General features: G+C 31.3%; 3 protein-coding genes across 8 annotated transcripts in view; 1 reads left to right on the forward strand and 2 right to left on the reverse strand.

The window, feature by feature from the left end:
- Positions 1-1,451: 1,451 nt before the first annotated feature.
- LOC106692455 (caspase-2) lies at positions 1,452-10,825 on the reverse strand. Of its 4 annotated transcripts, none has more exons than XM_067049046.1 (7): positions 10,621-10,825; positions 10,455-10,542; positions 7,042-7,218; positions 6,735-6,970; positions 4,570-4,685; positions 3,152-3,261; positions 1,452-1,735 (listed from the first exon to the last, which is right to left on the reverse strand). In XM_067049046.1, exons 2-7 carry the CDS (start codon positions 10,485-10,487, stop codon positions 1,535-1,537), a joined length of 873 nt encoding a protein of 290 aa, XP_066905147.1. In that variant the 5' UTR covers positions 10,488-10,542; positions 10,621-10,825; the 3' UTR covers positions 1,452-1,534. The 4 variants fall into 4 exon arrangements, with proteins under 4 accessions (XP_066905147.1, XP_014293897.1, XP_014293898.1 ...); XM_014438411.2 differs by having other exon boundaries at positions 7,042-7,224; XM_014438412.2 differs by having other exon boundaries at positions 10,455-10,547.
- Positions 10,826-13,691: 2,866 nt separating this feature from the next.
- On the forward strand, positions 13,692-16,766 carry LOC106692477 (RING finger protein 37). Its single transcript, XM_014438440.3, has one exon. It carries the CDS (start codon positions 13,843-13,845, stop codon positions 15,079-15,081), a length of 1,239 nt encoding a protein of 412 aa, XP_014293926.1. The 5' UTR covers positions 13,692-13,842; the 3' UTR covers positions 15,082-16,766.
- Positions 16,767-17,293: 527 nt separating this feature from the next.
- Positions 17,294-21,756, reverse strand: part of Vps13B (vacuolar protein sorting 13B) — a 79,364-nt gene continuing 74,901 nt past the window's right edge. For 2 of the 3 annotated variants that reach the window (XM_014438438.3, XM_014438437.3), the window contains exon 65: positions 20,953-21,279. In XM_014438438.3, the coding sequence (XP_014293924.1) occupies positions 21,055-21,279 (225 nt within the window). In that variant the 3' untranslated portion in view covers positions 20,953-21,054. Of the gene's footprint in view, positions 17,490-20,952; positions 21,280-21,756 lie in introns of those variants that run through there. The other variant, XM_014438439.3, reaches the window with a different exon arrangement.

Genomic DNA, 21,756 nt, shown 5'->3' on the forward strand with positions numbered 1-21,756 from the left:
ATTATGATGTAAATTGCTAACTTCACAGTGGTGCTAAGTACGCCATCAATATTTACATGAAACAGTAAGTAACAAATATAAAATTTTAAAAGTAACAGGTAATATCATTAGCTGATCTAGTCGTATCAATATTAGAATATGAAGGTCTGATTTGTAATGAGAACATTATTTAACTGTGATTAATAGTTTTTCATAATACTAATCTACAACAGAGTAATTTAATCAAAATTAAGTTCTTATATTATTTTAAATTTCTAAAAGATGTTTAAGATCAATACAAGTTACTTATAGAAATGAAAGTGAGTAGCAAATATAAAATTTTACAGGCATTATGACTAGCTGATCTAGCCATTCAATATTAGATTATGAAGGTTTAGATTGTACAAGCAAAAATATTACTTTACTGTGAATAATAGAACTACGAAAGAACTTTATTAACAATGGAATGAAGGTAATTTGAAAAATGTTTACATAGAATCAGTCAACATGTCATTCCATCACAAGCATAAACTTTTAATTAATTTCTTGGGATTATTGTATTATTTTATTTTTCTCACTGAAAGTAATTAAATTTTGTAGAGGTTTTAAAGGTAAAATTGAAGTTTGGAAACTGTAAATATTGTCAATTAACCTCTCAGTTCTTAAGTCAACAAAGTGAAGGTGTGGGAATAAACCGAATAAAATTTGATTATAAAAACTCCAATAATTTTGAGAATCCTTCATTAAAAAGCTTGTATTTTGCTAAGAGGGTCTTTTCCCACTTTTTTTTCAGCCAAACTTACATTCCTTTTTTTAAAAAAACTTCACCATCAATATGCTTGAGGGAGTAAGAAGTAATTTAAATATGCGGAACTCTCAAAGAGAAATATTTTAGATAATATGTTTTTAAGTTTATTAAACTAATTACTTCACATCTTAAGAAATAAAATCAAATTTACTAAAATAAGATTACATGTTAATTTACTAATAAAATAATATTAACAAGAGTTACAAATAAAACAATGGCTAAATTATCATTTAGTATACAAACACAGTTGTTTAATAATTAGGTTATGATAAACAATTCTGATAAATTTAAAACTCAGGAGATTAATTTAAAACATATTAGAGTTAATGTGTACCATTCGAGGAAGATCAAAAAATCATTTGAATTAAGATATTTAATTTTAAAAAATATAAATAACAATTAATAAAATAAAAACCAATAACACTTCACATTACAACTAAAATCACAATAGATCTTAAAGAGTTTAGTCATATTAGTAGGTTTATGGCACAAGTCATCTACTTTTTTCAGCCAGAGTTTGAATGTTGAGATTCAAGAACAAAATGTATAACTGACAAGCTATTTGACTAAAAAAAACAAATTATTGCCATGATTTTTAGGTGTACAATTAAACAATATTCCCTAAAAGTTTTTTTTTCTATATTATATTGTTAAAAAATAAAAATAAATAATCAATGTATTTTATTTGTTTAAAACAGGTTTAACAGAAAGGTATACACTCCAAATTATCTGATTTCACATTAACCTTCACATACCCATATTATTACTGTTAAGCATTATAAATGGTCCATAATCTAGATTAGGAGCGATTGATTCACATTTTCTTCTTAATTTTCTTCTTTTATCCCTAAAAAACAACTTCTTGTTGAAACCCCAAGACTCATAGTATACCACTTGGAAGTAAGCGTCACCATCTCTTTCACATTTTTCTCTTACATTTTGGTCTACCTGAAAATATTAATAAAATACATATGTACTTTAATTTCTTGGTCTACAATAAAAATTAATAGCTGTCAATTATTATTTCAAGTTTTATCATTTCTTTCCTTGTTTTTTCTTTTCCTAGTCTGAGATTGGACGAGAAAAATTAGCCTTATTTTTTATTGAATATTAATTTAATAGTTTGGTTAAACACTTATTTTTCAGCCTTACATTTACAAATCTGAGATAAGGTTGCGATGGGAGCTTAGCACACTAAAAAGGTATTATAGGCAAAATGAGATAATACACCTCAAGTCTCATGGTTAAGCTTCTCCATCCTTAATATTCATTAACCCATTCAAGAGCAATTGCTTACCGTGTGTGCAATGCATTTCCAAGCCAAAAAGACTGACTGTACAGTGATCTTGAATTGCAATTATCAGTCAGTATGGAAGATGCGGCCATTAGAACAAGACTGACTGGTTTAAAACAAAATTTATCCTAGAAGTGTGTAAAAATAAAATTTTATATTGGTTTTAATTTAGATCCTAAAATGAGTGTTGTTTCTTCCAGGAAAATTCATTATCTTGTACTGCTTCTTAAAAATTTATGTTTATTATTTAGGCTCATTAGATTATATTCTTTTATTTTTATTTATTTCATTTTATCTATAATTATATTCTTTTCTTCGTTACTGAACCTAAAATAAGGATTTCATGTTACCCGACTATTGGAATAAATGTTCAATTTAAGGATGTGTATTATTTTATTGCACACTTGGTGTGCAATCCATCCCTCATAATAAAAACATTCAAAGGCACAAAAACACAGAGTGCAATCATCTTATTTGTGCAAAGGAAGTTACACCATATCTGTGTTTTTTTAAAGTAATGCTACTTGCGTAAAAAGGTTTTTCATACAAACTGATTCTGCAAGAAAATCAATCTAGTTTTTACTAAACTACCAAAACCTTTATTAATTACCTGTATTTAAGCATATGTGCATAATCAAAACATAAAGCTGGTGCTCTTTTGTAAAAAAAAAAAAAAAGGACACAATTTTTAAAGTAAATTTATGTCAAATTTATTAATTTTTGGTGTATCTTCACTGAAAAGGACCAATTGTTTACCACTTAATCAAGTCCTTTGAAAACTATGATTTGCTTGAAGCAATTTAATTTTAAAGTAATTTTAACAAAACTATTGTTTCCAAATTGTAGGATAACAGTTATTAATTTCACCCTTGGGGGTTTATTTGGATAAACCTTAAAATGTATCAAATATTGATTTTCATCTTTCATCATTCTTCAAATATTCTTCATTTTTTTCTAAATATGGTAAATATAGTCTTATATGTGGAAATAGTAGGGTAACATTCTTACAAATCCAACTAGGAATATGACCAATATGTTTGATCCTTAAATGTATAATGTCAAATACTTACTTTGTTTAACATTGTTAACAGATCAGATTTTCTCCATTCACTCTTAAATACAGATATGCATTCCTGGACAAACCAAGCTCCAAGTCTTGTGTCTCGTTGAGAAACATATCCTGTAACATTTTTAATCTCTGACATATACAGGAAATGATTAGTTTATATTCTATAAGTCATTGTTCAAGAAAGTATTAATTATCAAAAATTAATTACAGTTCATCCTTTTGTATGGAGGATAGTTAATGATGTTCCTTCAAAAGTCCTGGATACAGCATGTTCATTCATATTATCAGTGTGACCAAAGTTAGAAGGCAGGTAGGAATGAGATAGAGGCTTGGATACACAGGGGATAATGGAAAGGGTTTTTGGACATCATCACAATATTGGAGGGAACCAGTCTCCAGATATGGTAAAGTATAAAGTCAAACTAAGAGGGCACTAGTCTCCTTATCTAGCAGGTGACAAGTCTAAGGAAAACCAATCCATAGAACTTGCTATATCAAGGAGAGGAAAATGTAACGATGATAATGTAATAATTACAAAAAAATGCTTGTTGGCCAAGTAGAGATATCCTGGTTGCACCCTAAAAGGATTCAAACCTACTGACTTGGCTGAACAGATGGATCTACTATACATTTCCTTGAGAACATTGATGTCCAGGGCCATTTTAATTGTGAATTTATTTGGGCTCATGCAGGACATCTCTGTGAATAACTGTTATTGATACTATATACAATGATATATATTTATAGAATAACACAATTTTATACACATATGTTCAAGATAATAAAATTAAATAGTTTTAGTTTAAATTTTACGACTTGATGGACTTTAATGTCTTCTAGACTGACCAGCCGCGCTGAATGGGTCCCATAGCCAACGTCAACACCAATGCGCAAGTCTGGAATTTTCCTTTTTATCCAATGGATCTAGTTCCAATCATCATGAGTAAAACCTGGTAATGAACCGTTGTTTCACTTGCATTTCGAACGTTACTTGCTACTGTCATCAATCAAGATATGCTATAGCTTGGTATACAAAATGTTCTGATAGTTACTGCAGCTCAAAAAAACTGTTTCGGTTGCTCCTGCTAAAAAAAAAGCTGTTGCATTACGCTGCTGCACAGAGAATACTATATTGGCTGCTACACCTCAAAGAACGTGAAAAGGATTCACATCTTGTGTTGGTTTGAGATTTCTTAACACAGTATCTTCAGGATGCACTAAGCTGTGGTGGTTTTGTGTAGTTACCGCAATCTGCCGTCTATACGGACATCATATATTGATATGTATTGTTTCTTGTAAATAATTTAACTTGTATACAACAATTTATTAGATTTTTGAATCTATTATTTGAATCAATAAGCAATATCAATTACAATAGAACATTTATATTTCTTATTGGGGGTAAGAAAAAAATAATACCTGGAAGAGTTGGAAAGACTATCAACAAATCAGTCATCGCTGGAACGACGCTATTATTAGTAAAATTAATCATATCAGGGATGTTCAAAACAACTCCTCTATCTCGTAAAGAACCTCTGAAACAAGAAAATTTGGATGTATGTGACCATGTTTTAGAACTGAATTTTTAAAAAGCAATCCTTTATGGGAACTAATTGTAGTTTGAAAGATATTGTCAATTTTTTATAAATATTTTTTACTCATTTTTCATGACACACAAAGGAGTATGTGATTATATTGAAAGGAATGGGTTCGCTCTTCTTAAACTCGACAATTTTTTTAATTTTTCTTTGATTTTCGCTGGGTCATAAAAATGACGTAAGGTCTATCTTTGAAGGGTACAATTGATTTTCTAACTTCCTCTTTTTCTTCTCCATAGCACGCAACTTTACAATTTCAAATGAAACGAAGACTTCGTAAATTTCCAATAACCTCAAGCAATTGTTTCCTGTTTTGACATTTTCCGTCAAAACGTAGCGGTAAATTGAAAAACACTACAGAAAAAAAGCGTTCCAGAATTCATTTTTCTGTATAAATCAGTCAACATTATTAATAATTCATCGTCATGATAGCCATTTTAGTCTCTTCTGCCAGTAGAGGAAAGTCTAATTGTGATGACAGATTCTTGTATAAAATTGGATTCTAAAACGAAATTGTTTTGTAGGTTTTTTTAATTTATTTATTTTCTGCACAGTTTACGACGATAATGTCAAAACCCGTAAAAAATTATTTTCCATTTTTTGTGATTTACATTTTCAGAACGCGTTGGACTAAAAAGTGCCCGTTACGAACCCGTCTTAAAATCTGTATTACTATAAGAATCCGTAAAAAAAAGTACACAATTCGTTAGGCGGCAGACAAAGTACTGGGAATAAATAAAAAATGTATAATATCATCAAAAGATATAGTACGAACTGCTGCTAAGGCCCAGCGTAAATCAAATCAAAATTCAAAAATTGTAGACTTCAGGGTGAGTGAACTTGTACTTCAGGAGGACACCCGATGTGTATGTGTATTGGGTTGTAAAATAGGTTCGTAGCCCTTTTCAATATTTCAATTTAATACTCTCTGTGTTTATAAAATCATATTTACATGGTCAATAATGTTTAGGTATTCTAAAATACCTATTAGTATTATAGAATGGATTAGTTAAGATACTTTTATGCATCAATTTTAACCGAGATTCTTTATCTTTAAGTGGTGCTTGCTTAAAATGGACGAAAAAAAAAATTCATGTTTATCATTTAATGATTTTTTATTTCCGAAAAAGAAAATCCGCTGCACAGACGTTTAACAAAATTTACAGTGTGTTAGGCGATGATGCCTTGGGAGAAAGCACCGTTCATAAATGGTTTGTTCGGTTCAGAACCGGAAATTTTGACTTGGAAAACGCAAAGCGCTTGGGTCGTCCTTCAACTGTTGATGATGACCAAATTCAAGCGTTGGTCACAGACAACCCTCGCTCTGCGACATGGGATATCGTTGGTGGGATTGGAAAGGTGTTCTTTATTTTGAGCTGCTCCCACCCTACCAGACTACTAATTCTGCAGTATACTGTGCTTAGTTGGAACAATTAAAGGCAGCGGATGAGCAGAAGCGTCCTGCATTGGTTATTCGCAAAGGCATAGTTTTCCATCACGTTTCTTTGCAGACCCGGCAGAAATTATTGAAGTTTGGCTGAGATGTGATCTCCCACTCACCCTATTCACCAGACCTTGCCCCAACAGGTTTTCACTTATTTCGTGCCCTTCAAAACTCTCTTAACGGGAAACACTTGGGAAACACACAATTCGCTCGAGGACTGCAAAACGCACATAGAGGTGTTCATTGAGCAAAAATCTGAGAAGTTCTGAGAGAACGGAATTAAAAAATTACCTGAAAGATGGCAACATGTAATAGATCAAATGGGTCATGTATAATTGATTAAACATATTTACAAGAATCTGAAGTTTTTATTGAAATCACCAGTAAAAAACTTATTTTACAACCCGATGTATATTTTTTTTTCGTCCAAAAATACTGTTCGATTGTTAACAGATGAATTAAAAAAATTTTCAACGAAAGTCATCGAATTTATGAAACAAAACAATAAATTCGTAAATAATTGATAAAGGAAATTATCTTACCGACAAGCCTGGAAAAATATTACTTTTGGTTTGTTGATAAGCCTGCAACAATTAAAGGAAGAAAACTGTTCTTTAATCCAATCAGATGAAATATATTGATCGTCTGTTGTCACAATTTTTACAGCACGTGGATTTGATTCGTCTTCTTTCCCATGGCTCATAATAAAGACGATAGCTGAGTCAACACAAGCATGTTCTTCCATTTTCGCAAAATCGGTTACAGCTTTTTGAAAGGCCTGAAGAAAAAAATAAGCATTAGCATCAATATCGCTTAGGTCAAACCGTTCATTTTAAATTATTTCTTTACCGTTAAACCCAAATTGTAGTATTCCTTTATTTGGTAACCAAAGTCTTCCCACATTTCTTTCAGCATGCTGTAATCTCTTTGCGATCCGAAACGTCTCTGCTCCATCCCATTTCTGAATGTTTCGTTGTTAATAAGCAGTACATAGCCACGAGGTTCAGACTTTACTAAGTATTGCAGCTGAAACTTCAAATATATCATTGTTCTATTAATCATTCTTTATTTTTATAAAATATCACTTCAATAATACTTATATTTCCAACTTTATTTATTTTTCAATATTACAAATTATTAATTTATTCGCTGATTGACCGTACGTAATTTATATAAGTAAGGTTACCCTTTGGGTTTGGTCAAAGAAGAGCTCAAACAGTACAAAACTATTTATTAAGGGCCACGTTTCGTCGCAATTCGGTGAGCTTTATCAGAGCTGAAAACTAAATACAAAACCTAAATACTGCGGGAGGACTCAATATAGAAGTGGAATGGACGGTGGGTAGCAAGCCAGAAGGGCGCTACTTTGAGAAAATTCTTCCCTACCGTCCTTTCTAGACTGAAGGCTAAATGGGTCATCCCAGACTATTGGGTCTCACAGATCCTAACAGGACACGGGGGGGTTCAGGGAAAGCTGCAGAGCTTTGGAAAGAACATCGACCCCCGGTGCCCCATGTGCGGAGTTCCTGAAACAGCAGAACACGTAATAGTGGATTGCTTCGCCATGGAAGGAAACCGAGCCAGGCTGTTGAGAAAGACCGGGATTTTCGCCCTCGCCGAGTCGGACTTTCCCTGTTTGATGGAAGAAGAGAATTATCCCTTCTTCAGGGAGTTCATTTAAGGATGGAAGGAGGTGGTGGGCCCAACACATTTCACAATGGGAAGGACTTGACCGCCCAACATCGGCGAGCCACCAGAAGAAGATGAAGCTAATCCATACTGGTAACTGCAGGAGGAACACATTTCACAATGGGAAGGACTTGACCGCCCAACATCGGCGAGCCACCAGAAGAAGATGAAGCTAATCCATACTGGTAACTGCAGGAGGAACCCAGACGGATGCGCACCAGAAGGGCCTACCGAATGGATGAAGATCTTTGGGAGCAGTGGCATCCCAATCGCAATCCCAGCGCGCACTACCCCACTGCTCCCGCACCCCGTATACCAGAAATGGCAAGGGAGGGAGAATAAAAAAAAAAAAAGTTGGAAAGAGATTGGCTATCATGATCAAGAATTAGGATAGAAAGGAGGTAAACGAAAGGGCACCAATCAGTTAACAATACTACATACCCAGGAGGAGGGGACTAGTCACTAGTCAATGTAAAGAAATACAACCAGAGCCGTAAATATTCATATACCTTTTTTTAATCAATTAAAATAAAAAATATTGCTAGTATTTGGAGATGTAGACATGTAATTATTATATATACAATTAATGTAGAGAAATAATATATATTAAGTTACGGACTGTCAACTGACAGGTCCATATCAGCTGATCGAGGAAAAGAGCTGACCGATTGTATATATATATAGACCTAGGGATCAGCACAAAACTGCATTTACTTTTGGAAGAGGCCACTACGAATTCACCAGAATGCCATTTGGTCTGAAAAACGCACCTGTAACACTCCAGAGACGTATGGACGAATTATTGCGGGAATTGGACGAAGAAGTTTGTCAGGTGTATATGGACGACCTACTAGTGTTCAGCAAATCAGAGAGTGACCATGTAAACACTTGAAGAGCTTGTTCCAGAGAATGAGGGAGTTCGGCCTTACACTTTCCCGAGAAAAGTCCGTAGAAGTAGGTAGGAAAATTGAAAGAGTCATCCGCGCGCATCACCAGATGGAAGGAGATCCTCAATCAGTATAATATGGACATCACATACAAGCCTGGTAAAGACAGCGTTGTTGCTGACTGGCTCTCAAGGGCAATAATGGTCAATATGATCGAGGATATTCAGGGAGAACCATGCTAGACATGTACATGCTAGACAGTTCTTGAGAGAGTGGACCCCGGAAGAAGAACAACAACCAGTCACAGAAGAATTAGAAAACAGAGGAGAGACATCCGAAGATGAAGACTCAACTGTGGAAAGACCAACCGAGATGGAAGAAATTGATGAAATCATTAATGATAAACGCCGGCAAATCAGAGACAGAGAGAAATCACAAGAGAGATTTATGGCATGCCTAAACCAAGCTGATTCTATCTATAGATTGCAGAATCTTACAAAATAGATCTAACGATGGAACGCCAGAACCACGACTCAAATTGTTAAAGAAGATACAAAAATATTCAAATCATGAAATAATTTACACTGACGGCTTAAGCAAAATGAAAATGTTGGTTTTGCAATAATAATAAATGGGACACCCAAAAGACTTAAATTACCCACTACACTCCAGTCTATCAAACTTCAGTCAAAGCGTACCTACGATAGACAAAATTCACAACTATATAGACATGCTAAAACATCTTTAAAAAAGTGTATCCTTTCTCTGGACTCCGGGGCACTCAAGAATACCTGGAAATGAGGCAGCGGATGAAGCGGCTAAAGAGGCTGCTACAATGAACGTTTCACCACTCCAAATTTACGAACCGAAAGACATAAAGGCATTTTTAAGGAACAGAATCCGAAGAAGTTGGGATTCGATGTGGGCTGAGGTACCACTCACCAATAAGCTAAGAAATTTCTAAAAAAAAACACAAAAGTGGAAAAGTACTATAAGGGGAAACAGAAGAGAAGAAGTGGTTGTTGCAAGAATAAGAATAGGACATTCCAAATTAACACACCTCCAATTAATCAAAAAAGAGGACCAACCTAAATGCCAAACCTGTCAGTCCCTGTTATCGATAAAGCATATAATTGAAGAATGCTCATCATTTCGTCAAGCCTTTGAAAATAATAAAATTCCTCGTACAAGAGAATTGGCCCTTAAAGACGCAGAATCCATAGACAAAATAATAAAATTTCTGAAAAAAACTCAATTTTATAAAAATATAATTCACCAATAATGACCAGTGTTAAAAGAAAACAGTCTACATTCACCTATAAAAAGTCAAAGACAAGAAGATAAATAAAGTAAAAAGGGCGTAATAACCTAGATGTTGATCGCCCTGAATAGAAATCTAATCTAATATAAATCAGAGAGACAGTATGACAGTAGACCTAACCTCGCTGGCAGTTCACCTCAACGTGAATGAACGATAAATAAAATAAACAACTGTCACCGCAGATCGTTTTCCAACAGGTGTTCCGCTGACCCCAGGGGTCCACGGTAAATGGAGAAGATGTTCTTGAGAAATAATAAATTATAATTATAAACTGTTTTTCGTAAGAAAAGTTGATAACTATGAAGTAATTGTTTGAATTTGAATACAGAATTTTTATATCATATCATTGTCTATATTATATTTACCCTTTTTCGAATAGTATCGATGTTCCAGTCCATTGTAGCTATAGTATGGAGTTAATTCATTAGCTCCTTCTAGCTTCCTTTCTTTCTTCTATGCTTAATATCAAAATTGAAGTTTAGTTTAAATAATGTAAAACACTGAAAAAAGATAAATTTAGTTTTATTTTACCATAAAGTCTCTCGGCATTGCTTTACATTTTTTTCTTCTCATTTGGCTGACATATTTGTTTTTCTTATTTTTAAAATGTTTCACTGGTAAAATCCCATTTTGATTTTGCACTCATTATTTTTCTAAGTTAAAAAATGAATGCATTGATATTAAAAAAGTAAAAACTATAATCTTGAATTCATGATTTATTTGTAATCAAAAGGAATGTTATATACAAACAATAACATATGATTCGACCATATGATGTGAGTTACTGAGATCATTTCGCTGCTATGCTTTGATAGTGGGTAAAAAAAATGTAGTGTACGTATTCTACAGTTCGTGGAGTTCAGTTCCTAAGTTACCTTAGGAATAGGGAGTATTTAGTGAAATTTACCCTTTTATTAAAGGGTACCAAATATTTCTGGAAAAATACCTCTAAGTAATTCTGGGATTAGTGACCTCATTGAATAATGCCTTTCCACAATTTTCGCAATTTGAAGTATGTTCCTAAAGTTCTCAACTTATAGGGTTTTCAAATTATTAGGGCTTGATACCTCTTTAATCTCCCCTCTCCCCATAATAACCTAGTTGATATAGTTATCAACGACGGTTACAAAAAGTAACCCTAGTGAGTTACTTTTTGAAAGGAAGGATGGCTACAAGAAATCTGTAGAGGGACCTCAGTAGATAAAATAATCCCAGTCCGTGGTACTATTTTTGTTACACGCCCAATACAAAATAACTCTTGTTTTCAAGTTGTGTTACTATTAATAAGTAAAAAGTAATTTCAGCTATAATCCCTATTTGTGGCAGCAAAACCATGTAATTTCCAGGTGGTATATATAAGATAGACTTCCCAGTCGGGCATGCGCTATTAGAAGACGTACTACCATAATCAAGGGAATCCTAGATAGTACGACAGCAAATTTTAGTTAAGGCACATAAGAATCGATCTATTGCTGCTTTTCTTGAATAGTGGCAAATCTGACAAAAACGTTTTTATTGTGTGTTTGAGGTATTCTATAGACTATACTGTTAATTCTTAACAACTCTAATAGCTTTAGGAAAGTATGAAGAACGACCTCAGTACTATCTCTGGGATATTGTCTAATTCCAAAAAAAAAAAAATTAAGATGTGTCTTATTTGGCCCATAACGGATTCAACGGGCATCCTTATTCAAAGGTTATTTCATTGTTGTGACAAGAAAATCCTCTTTGAATATAAAAAATAAACATTAAGTTAATATAGACTCAAGAAAATCTGTCAAAATTGTTTCCTAAAATATGACTTTACGGATCACAGTTTCAGATCAATTAAAGTTACAAGTAATAAAGATGTTAGACGGTTTAATTATTTCTATACTGAGGCATTAGTACAAAGTTAATCCATTTATCATTTAAATGGACTTATAATAAATTAAAGTATAAATAGGAAAACATAACTTATATGATGAATAAAATAAGAAAGTAAACCATTATAAAAGGAATTGAATCGTTGATGGGATTTTTTATTTATTTATAAAAATAGTTTGTATCAAAGAGGAATACCACGTAACGGTCTAAGAGTAAAAATAACAGCGTCTGAAATTAATAGTATTTTAAATTTAGAATAACATTTCAGCCCTAGTCCAGCGGTTTCCAAATTTGTTTTTGCTACTACATCCTTGTTGGAATAACAAAAATTTCACAGCAAATTTCCTTCTGCGGACTCCTGATATATTTCTAATAATAAATAAGATAAAACGGTAAAAAGTAAATGCTGGAATGGACTGTATATTTCATATTTAAATGTTTTTTTTTGCAATATTTTAATATAGTGGTATACACTTACGGCACCCGATATACGCGTGGGGTAGCCCACGGTGATGCGGCACCACTATAAGAACCGCTGATCTAGTCTTCCTATTCTTTTCTAAGTTTAAGTGTACCAAGAAAAGTACTAGAATACTCCCTAACATAACAGGTCCATTTAATTTTTTTGTTATGCAAGATTTGAATTTAAACAGTTTACTAATTAGATTGTAATCTTTATGGAACTCAAGTTAATTTGAGTAAAAATTATGAAAACTACCTCTTGTTACTAAGAGATGATGGTTGGAGGTGCGGTCAAAATGAAACAAATAAGTTGGTGTAGCTTATTTAATTGTGCCAACGTTTCGGCTAGAGTATCTAGCCTTCATCAGGGCTGAGAGCAGAACAAGATAACAACCAATAAGTAAAAAAAATATAAACAGAATGACATAAAGTGAATAATTTTACAGAATGGAATTAATAAAATAAAGTGATGAGAGAAGTGGAAAATGAAATGTATACATAGGTAATTGAAAAAATAAGTATGAATATATTAGTTATTAATAACTTAAAAATTGAAATATGGAAAGAAAAAGAAAATTGAGAGAAATAAAATATAAAAATATGTAATCATAATAATTGATAAAGAGACAAAATAAAGGAAAAGTTTAAAAAAAGAGATGAATAGAAGAAAAAAAAATTATTTTGAAAACAACAGAAAAGAAGGGGTGGTAAAATAAAGATAGAGAAAAAAAGAAAGAGAATAAAAGAACCTGTTAGGAAACTAAACGTCCAGTGGTAAACCATAAATTTGAGTGGTATACCAAAATAATAATGGTACACTAAATATATTAGTTTGTTGCATAACAAAAAAATTAAATGGACCTGTTATGTTAGGGAGTATTCTAGTACTTTTCTGTGCACTTAAACTTGGATAAGAATAGGAAGACTAGATCAGCGGTTCTTATAGTGGTGCTGCGGCAACAAGGCTACCCCACGCGTATATCGAGTACCGTAAGTGTATACCACTATATTAAAATCCTTTTTTTCCCTATCTTTATTTTACCACCCCTTCTTTTCCCAATTTTCCTTACCCACGTTATTAGTTATGTTCACCATAAATTATTATTGTTGTTTGATGAAGGCTAGAAACTCTAGCCGAAACGTTGGCACAATTAAATAAGCTGCACCAACTTATTTGTGTTTCATTTTGACCGTACACCCAAACATCATCTCCTAGTACGTCATCCACGGTCAACTATCTCTCATAATTACCTCTTGTTAGTTTATCTGTTTACCTTTGAGTTTTCTTGCTGGAACGACTTATATTTCCAACAGCTTTTGTTTCTTTCCCTTGATTTGAATGTTTACAATTATTTTAAAACAAATTTTCAAGAATTGTTGCTTTTCTAATGAAATCGCATCGATTCCGAAATTATATCGTTGAATATGATCAATTTTTGCAACGAAGGACTTGCTGATATTGATTGTAAAACACCATCCTGTGATGGATATTCTGTCAAAAACCTGATTTCTGTAAGTGAAGTTAGAAAGAAAGGATTTCTTGTTGATTATTTTGTAAAACCACCAGTGGAGGTTCAACTTAAGTTTTCGTGCAGTGTAAATGTCAAAAAAATTAATTTGAATTGTGCAGTAGGATTACAAAAATCGAGTGTGTTTCTCATATCATCGGAAACAAACAACAATTCGCAATCTATTGTTGCAAAAGGCAGTGTAAATACCAGTGAAAAGTTTCTAGTGTTTCATTTGCGAGGCATAGACAAAGATGATTGTGGTAAACACGAAACATTTTACAATACAAGAAATTTGAGTGATGTGAAAAGTTTATACATAAAGATTCTACAAACAGAAGGCTCTACAATTCCTGCATTAGGTAGTTTAGAAGTTTGGGGCTATGTGTCCTTTAAAGTTCCAAAACCAATTAAAAGTTCAATTTTAAAGTTGTGGCAAAACATAAACTCTCCAAAAGAGACGATTAAAAATATAGTTTCTGATCCTCCATCTGTTTCAAGTGAAAAGAAACAAGATATTGCTAAGCCATTTACTATTCCTGATGAATTCTTAGATCCTATTACATGTGATATTTTTACAATACCTATGATGTTACCCTCTGGGAAAATTGTTGACATTGTTACATTGGAAAGGTTTTATAAAGCAGAAGAAAAATGGGGCCGTGGCCGGAGTGATCCTTTTACAGGTGTTCTGTTCACTAATGATTCCAAGCCAGTTGTTGCAACATCATTAAAAGAAAGACTTGATCAGTACCTTATGGCTAACTCTAACGTGCCAGTTTTGAAAAATATACCTCGAACTGTCGGGAGAAGCATAACTCAACATTTGGGGATTCCTATCCAAAATAACTGCCATTCATATTCATCAACTAGTCAATATAACCCCAAGATAAGTAAACGAAAACTGAAGGATATAGACAGTCTTTTGGAGCATTCATTGGATGGTTTACCATCTTTCCTTGAAACTTCTATTCCTAAGAAGCAAAAGATAGAATGTTTAAAGTGTAATAAAAGTGAAATACTTTTTAAGCTACCGTGCGAACATTTTATTTGTCGATGCTGTTTAGTATCACTAAATAGATCTGAGGATAATAGGTGTAAGTGTAATGAGAAAATAAATTTCTGTGATGTAATAAGATATCATATAAATATATGATACACACTATTGTTCATTGATAATATGTCTAATGTTGATATTTCTTGGCTCTTTAGTAGAATTGTCCATATGTTTTCTCTAATTTCACTAATTTTTAAACTAAAAGTAAACCATTTAACTGAGATGAGCTAATAGTTATAAGATTAAACTATCAGATAAGTTATTTCTGTTTTGTTTTTATCTAATCGGTTTACAAAATAAAATTTCATTCAGTGATTTAAATATACAAATTATTTTCTTAACACTTTCCATTTCAATATACATTAAGTGGACAATTCTGCAAATTTCCCCGCTCTTAAACTGTTGAAAATGTAAGAACTGGTATATTAAAAATATTTGATAAAATAAAGACTGTAGTATCAATAAAGGGTAGAATCCTGGCTCAATTTCAGGTGAAACATGAAACTGTGTTCTGGTAATTCTTTTGAAAAAAACCTGCAATAGTTGGAAACATTAAACTTTAAAATGAGAAAAAAAGAGATGATTAAAGGTTTCTAGTTTGAAAGGGATATAGATATCAAGGTTTGGAAGTACTTATTTTCCTTATGTGTCATTCCTATCCATCAGTTCATTTCTTTGGGAAATTGAAGGAAAGACAGGAAAAATATCTTTACGAGTTAAAAGATAAAAGCAATGGTTACTGACAATTGAGAATTTAACAAAAATTTGGTCTGGAGAAGCCAAAATCGTAGCTTTACTGTCTTATTAAGAATGAGTCTTTGGTATATACGGCAGGTAATGGATTGACTGATGTTCATGCATTTTTTCCCCAGACATTTGTTTTTACTTTAGGATGTTTTCATTTTTTTAATAAAATACACAGTATGTTTTTATAGTTCAGATCTAGTTGAAGTATTTTTTCCAAATTTTCTTTCACATTTTTATCAAGTGGTCAAAGACGAGAGGTAATATTAGTTCCTCAGGAGCTATTGGCTTCTTGCTAAAAATAAAAGTTGAAATCAAAACAGGGAACTCTGACAGCCCTCTTACTACAGTACTTACATTAAACATAAAATAGAGAGTTCAGCCTCTTTCTCCATCATACGTTTATTTGTTTGAACCCCTATTACCAGTATTAAGGAACTGGCAGAGTTTTCCCCACAACCATTGGGTATCAACATTTTAGAGATTAAGTATGCTTAGAAACGTTTTCCCAGAGCAAATCCTAGGCTGATAGAACCTAAAATAAATTACCTGCAGGCTGGAACTTAGGCCTGAGAGTTAGGAATCCATTGCTTTACTCATGTAATCCCACTCCTGTAAATGCCTGTGTAATTGAGTAATTTAGGACCATAGTTTTACAATAATATAGTACTTATTGTAAAGTTTATTTTTGTTATTTCATTGTATTTATTTGCTTGTTATGTGGAGATTCTTATTTTTATAATTAAGAAAAAATTATTTAATAAATTTTTTCCTTAGTATTATTATATTTAAAAAAATAAATATTAATCATTATAAATATACTTACTCTATTCTGTACTTGACCTCCATTCTGTCCTAACTTACACTTACTTTGCTTAGTGGTCATACAGTTGAAATTGGTAAGAGCATGCCAAGCTTTGATTTGAGTTGAAAATCAACAAGCTATATAACACCCTGATATCAGACTAAGATGGTGGATGTAGAGTTACGTTTTCTGACTCAACCATTATGTTGGTTCTGCTGCATCAAAAAAGAAAGTTTTTTACTTTCACAAATAATATCTAGGATTTTTATTAAATTTCAAGACAATTTATATTTTCCTGTAAAAAGGCAAAACAATGTTTCTAAAAATCAAGATGTAGTGATAAATTAATCTACAGGTTGATATAATTTAGATGAAAAAGTCAGTCATGTAATCATCATGTTAGTTTGAGTAACTAGTTCCATGATGAAGATCGGTAAATTAATCCTCACTATCTTAATTTTGTTTTTGAAACTGGACTGCAACTTCTTAATTCCATCAGCAATTCTGTTACTGAGCTAACACCTTTGGAAAAATTTCTCAGAGGGCCAAAAAAATTAATCTGTCTCAAGAATAAGGCAAACTTATTTCTGAACCTAACTAAAATGACATTTACCATAATATTTTCTATGGCCAAAATCAATTTTTCTAATCACAATACTTAATTATTAGTATGTTATAAGAAAAAAGAAAGTCATAATCATTCATTTTTAGTTACTTCTTAACACATATATTTCCAAATAATTTAAAACAAATTGTATGAATTATTTATTTGATTGCTTATGATCGCTTGAAATAACAACAAAGCTGTAGGTGTCTCTGAGTGATTTTATTTTTCCTGAATCTGTGATAGTTGCCCAAATGAATGTTTTAGATCCACTGGGTGAGAAAGGAAAAGCAACAATCATTCTGATCTCAGTAGACCAGCTGTTCTACTGAGCTGCATTATCAAAATTGCAATCTGAAGAAATAGAAAAAAATCAATTCAAGATGTGTTTTTCTTATAGAGAATTTTATTTTAAGACACTGTTAGATAAAAGGTAAAAGTGATCAAGTGACATTGAATGAAATAAGAATTGGTCACTTTTACCACCAACTACAATGATATCTACATTTGTCCTCAAACTAAAATAATTTAAGCTTAAATCTTATCAAATAAAAACTAAGAATATATTATATACTTATAAGTATAAAATAAGCTTTATTGTCATCAATGTTATGACAGAAGCCTCTCGGTGCATGCCATGGACCATCTTATGTCCTTCATCCTTCCCTTTTATCCTGCCCAATTCCATTTTGATCGATGAGCTTCGACCCTTAAGCTTTCCTTCCTTTTCATATTAAAATTACAAAGAATATCTTTAGGTTTAGCCCTTGCGCTCTTCTTAACTGACAATGAACTTCTGTGAAGCATTCAATCTGAGTCCAAGTTTTTTTTTATAATGTCCAAGTCTGTGTGTCATAGAGAATCATAGGATTAACACGTGTAGCCAATATCTTTGCTTTTAAAATCTGTTACTAAATTGCTTTTAAAATTCTCACGTGTTTTATAAGTATATATTATATACTTAGTTTTTATACCTGAGTAACAGCTGGATATCTTAAGATATTGGACATAGGAAAGGAAAGATTGCCAATGACTAAAATATGATTCTTTTAATGAGGACATATTTAAATGGACCTCACTATTTTCAATGAATGAGCAATTACATTTCCTATCTAGTTTTCGATGAAAAGAATTTCAAACATAATACCACTGTGTTCATTGTTGTAATTATTTAGCTATGTAGATAAAAATATTTTTGTTTTTTTCTTTATCCATACTTTTCAAGACACTGAGTTTAATCAATGTTTTATAAATTCATTTTATGTTAACACAATTCAATGTTCTCTTCTTCGTATTGAATAACTTCTAGGTAAAGGTCTATGCCTCATTTCCATAATCTACTACTGGACCAAATAGAATAATTTTAAGATTTTGGGGGTATTTCTCAATTTTCAAGTTACATCTTTCAACCTAATGAATTTTTAAGTATGTGCCTTGTTCAATATTGTTATTTTCAGAATGGAAGTAAAATTAATTATCCTATATTAAACTGCCTAGACAATTTTTTTTTTTATATATAAAGCTTAAACAATCTATATTCATAATAGGGGTTATAAGAATATGATGTTTATGCCATCGATGATCTAGTTTAAAGCTTAGATGTAATTTATGATTTCCAAGGTAAAGGTTAATTCAAAGACGAGGAAAGGCAGGACATAAAAAGAGGCACACTATGGAAGTGATGTGGAGTAGCCAAATACAAAAAATACATATTTTTCTGTTCCTGTTTTGATACAGGTAAATTTTATTCAAATTACAATATTATCAAAGTTGATATTTATAATTTTTATCACAGATCAGTTTATACATATATAATTAATACTTTTGTCAACATATTTTACTTCTTATATGATAAAACAAAAGAAGATGAGAATCCAAAAAAAAAGGTTTAAAATGCAAAACCACCCATAATATGAAATTTGTTTACTATAAAGTTTTTGAGCTTTTATTATTAAATTTTATTTTATGTTTTACAAAAATACAAACATTTTAAAATATAATAAAACCAATAACAATAAATAAATACTTTAACAGCATTGCAGTCTTTTATAATATTCTGAAATACACATCACTCATTTATATATAATTTATAAAATAAACTTATGGTCGGAATATTTCATTAGAGTAAGTAATTGTACTAAAGAATGTAGTGATGCAGTAAGGAGATAAATAGTTCACGGGATTGTTTTCTAAATAGAAGAATATCTTATTCAACATTTTTCAATGTAATGCAAAAGTTGAAACCTAAGTCCAGATAAATATACCAATTTGTGAGCATAAATAAAGGGATAAAAAGAATGTTAATGTAAAGAATGTACATTTCTTTGCCTTAGTTTAACAAATTACAAAATACAATTTTTTATTCAGTTACAAAATAAATTTAATACAAGACAAGAAGATGTAAAAGGGGATAAATCCATTTTTCAATATTTTCTAAACTTTTTAGCCTCCTCTTTCAGTGGCATATGTTAGTCTTTAGTAACTTACGTCTCTCAAAATGTACTAAATCCGATATAATTTATTTAACAATTAAAGATAGCATTTAGATTAAAAAGGCTGGAAAATATTTCTTCAAATGTATATTTTTCTTTAAAACAAAATTTCAGCTATAAAACCATCTTCAGAAATATAGCAAAATGGATTCAGTTAAATTAAATGACACAAGTATAATTAAGGCTGCCAGATGATGGCATGAAAAGGTAGGTGTTTTGAAGAAAAGTATACATTTAGTAAAATATTGTACAGCCTTTTCATTATTGTTAATACTATTTTCACCTTAAAAATCTATAAACATTAGTGTTAAATCAAAACAGCCACTTGGAGCACCCAATAGATTTTTGGGGGATTATTCAATACTTTGAAAAAACTAAATACTCTTTGACAGTTGTTAAAAGAAAAATTACCTTAATTTATTTTTCTTATAATTATTTTATATAAATTTTTAATAATTAAAATAATGTAATTTTTTAAATTGTCAAAAGATTTTCCCCGGTTTATTAACTTCTTTTCAATTTGCCTAGCAAAAAGGGGACAAATAAAATTGTTTTAAAAAGTTCATATTTTGAATAGCTTAAAAAACATTTTGTAAATCTACATCCGATATAGTTTAAAAACTACTGATTGAATAATAATTGCTAAATAAAACAAAACAATTATTTGAATTGCATATAATTTTGAAAATATTTTTAATTTAGCTTTATCCCCAACAAGTCTCAAAGAATACATCTACAATTTACAAAAACATGGTTAAAGAGCAGGAAATAAAAATAAAAATATAAGACGACTAGAACAAGGACTCTTCATTTAGAATTTTTTGGACTGTGAATGTGTTGTCTTTGATACTTGTTATCTTATAATAAAATTTGTATACTTATATTATCAGTGTTCTTTGAAAAAGGAAAATCCAGTAATTTCCAAAATAGCATATTTTATAAATTATGAAGATGGTCAGGGGTATGGTCAAAAGAAGCGTCTAAATATTGACCATCTTCATAATGTGAAAGCATATGCCTAATTATTTATATATGCCATATTTCATATTTTACCAGATCAGGAAAATTGTTTTCAGATGAAAAATCTACATGTTTATATTTTTTAGAACCTGGAACATTCCTTATTGCACATGGTTTAATAATTATTATCAATGAATATTCCAGTAAAAAATACATAATAAAAAACACTTAATTTGTTGAATTTTCCTTATTTACAGAACACCGACAATATGAACATATCATAATATTATATTTTAATCATTAGTTAGTTAAAAATCTTTAAAACAAATTAATTAATACAATAGTCTTCATTTTGCCACAATGAACGTAGGAATGATAAATGTATCACAATAAAATATATATTTATATTTATAAATTAATCAAATCCTAATTTATATGAATGTACTCATTATTATAGTATACCATTTCTAACCAGTTGCCGGATCAAAGTCCATCAGTAAGAATCCCTTACGAGACGCATGCCTAACTGCCATCTGAACATAGGAAACGAAATAATCTCTTGCCTCTGGATTAAGATAAAAGAGCAATGGCTCAGGATCGAGAGAAGGAGGAGTCGGCGGCAAGGGAGAACCCAAAGCCCGTTGAGATTCTCGAACGTATTCAGTTATTCTTTTCTGAGATAATTTCTCAGCCTGCAATACACATTTATAATTTAAAACATATCAAAAGTTAATAAGAAAAAATATTATAGCAATAATATTAATTATAAGCTATTAAAATTAAAATGTCTACCACTACAACCCATGAAGGGCCAGGGGTTCAGTACTTTGTAAAGAAGTACTGTTACAAGACCAACGGTTGTGTGAAAATATGTGATTTTCTTACATAGAATATAATATTTTAAATAAAAAGATATCTAAATCTCATATTTATATCTCCTTTTCTGGTAATGACCAATAGAATTAATGAAAACAGAGAAATGCTATGGATACTTTATATACTTTTACCACAACAAACAAGTGGTTTGAAGTTATTTTTGGACCCATCCAATTCACCCCATAATTTTCCTTTTTTCATTTGTTGCAATAAGTATTTTCATAATTACTCTGAAAGTTTAAGAATAACTGTTTTTTTTTTGTTTTTTTAAAGTCAAACCTCATCTTGATCAA

This window comes from Halyomorpha halys, unplaced genomic scaffold (genome assembly GCF_000696795.3).
Source record: "Halyomorpha halys isolate HHAL.00 unplaced genomic scaffold, Hhal_1.1 Scaffold58.1, whole genome shotgun sequence".
Lineage (NCBI taxonomy): Eukaryota > Metazoa > Arthropoda > Insecta > Hemiptera > Pentatomidae > Halyomorpha > Halyomorpha halys.

Bases quoted from the DNA above. Each gene is read 5' to 3' on its own strand.
- LOC106692455 (XM_014438411.2), bottom strand. From the start codon at position 10,487: ATGGACTGGAACATCGATACTATTCGAAAAAGG. The intron at 7,225-10,454 runs GTAAATATAATA...ATATATTTGAAG, and splicing joins TCGATACTATTCGAAAAAGG to TTTCAGCTGCAATACTTAGT. The intron at 6,971-7,041 runs GTAAAGAAATAA...TTTTTTCTTCAG, and splicing joins ACTACAATTTGGGTTTAACG to GCCTTTCAAAAAGCTGTAAC.
- LOC106692477 (XM_014438440.3), top strand. From the start codon at position 13,843: ATGATCAATTTTTGCAACGAAGGACTTGCTGATATTGATTGTAAAACA.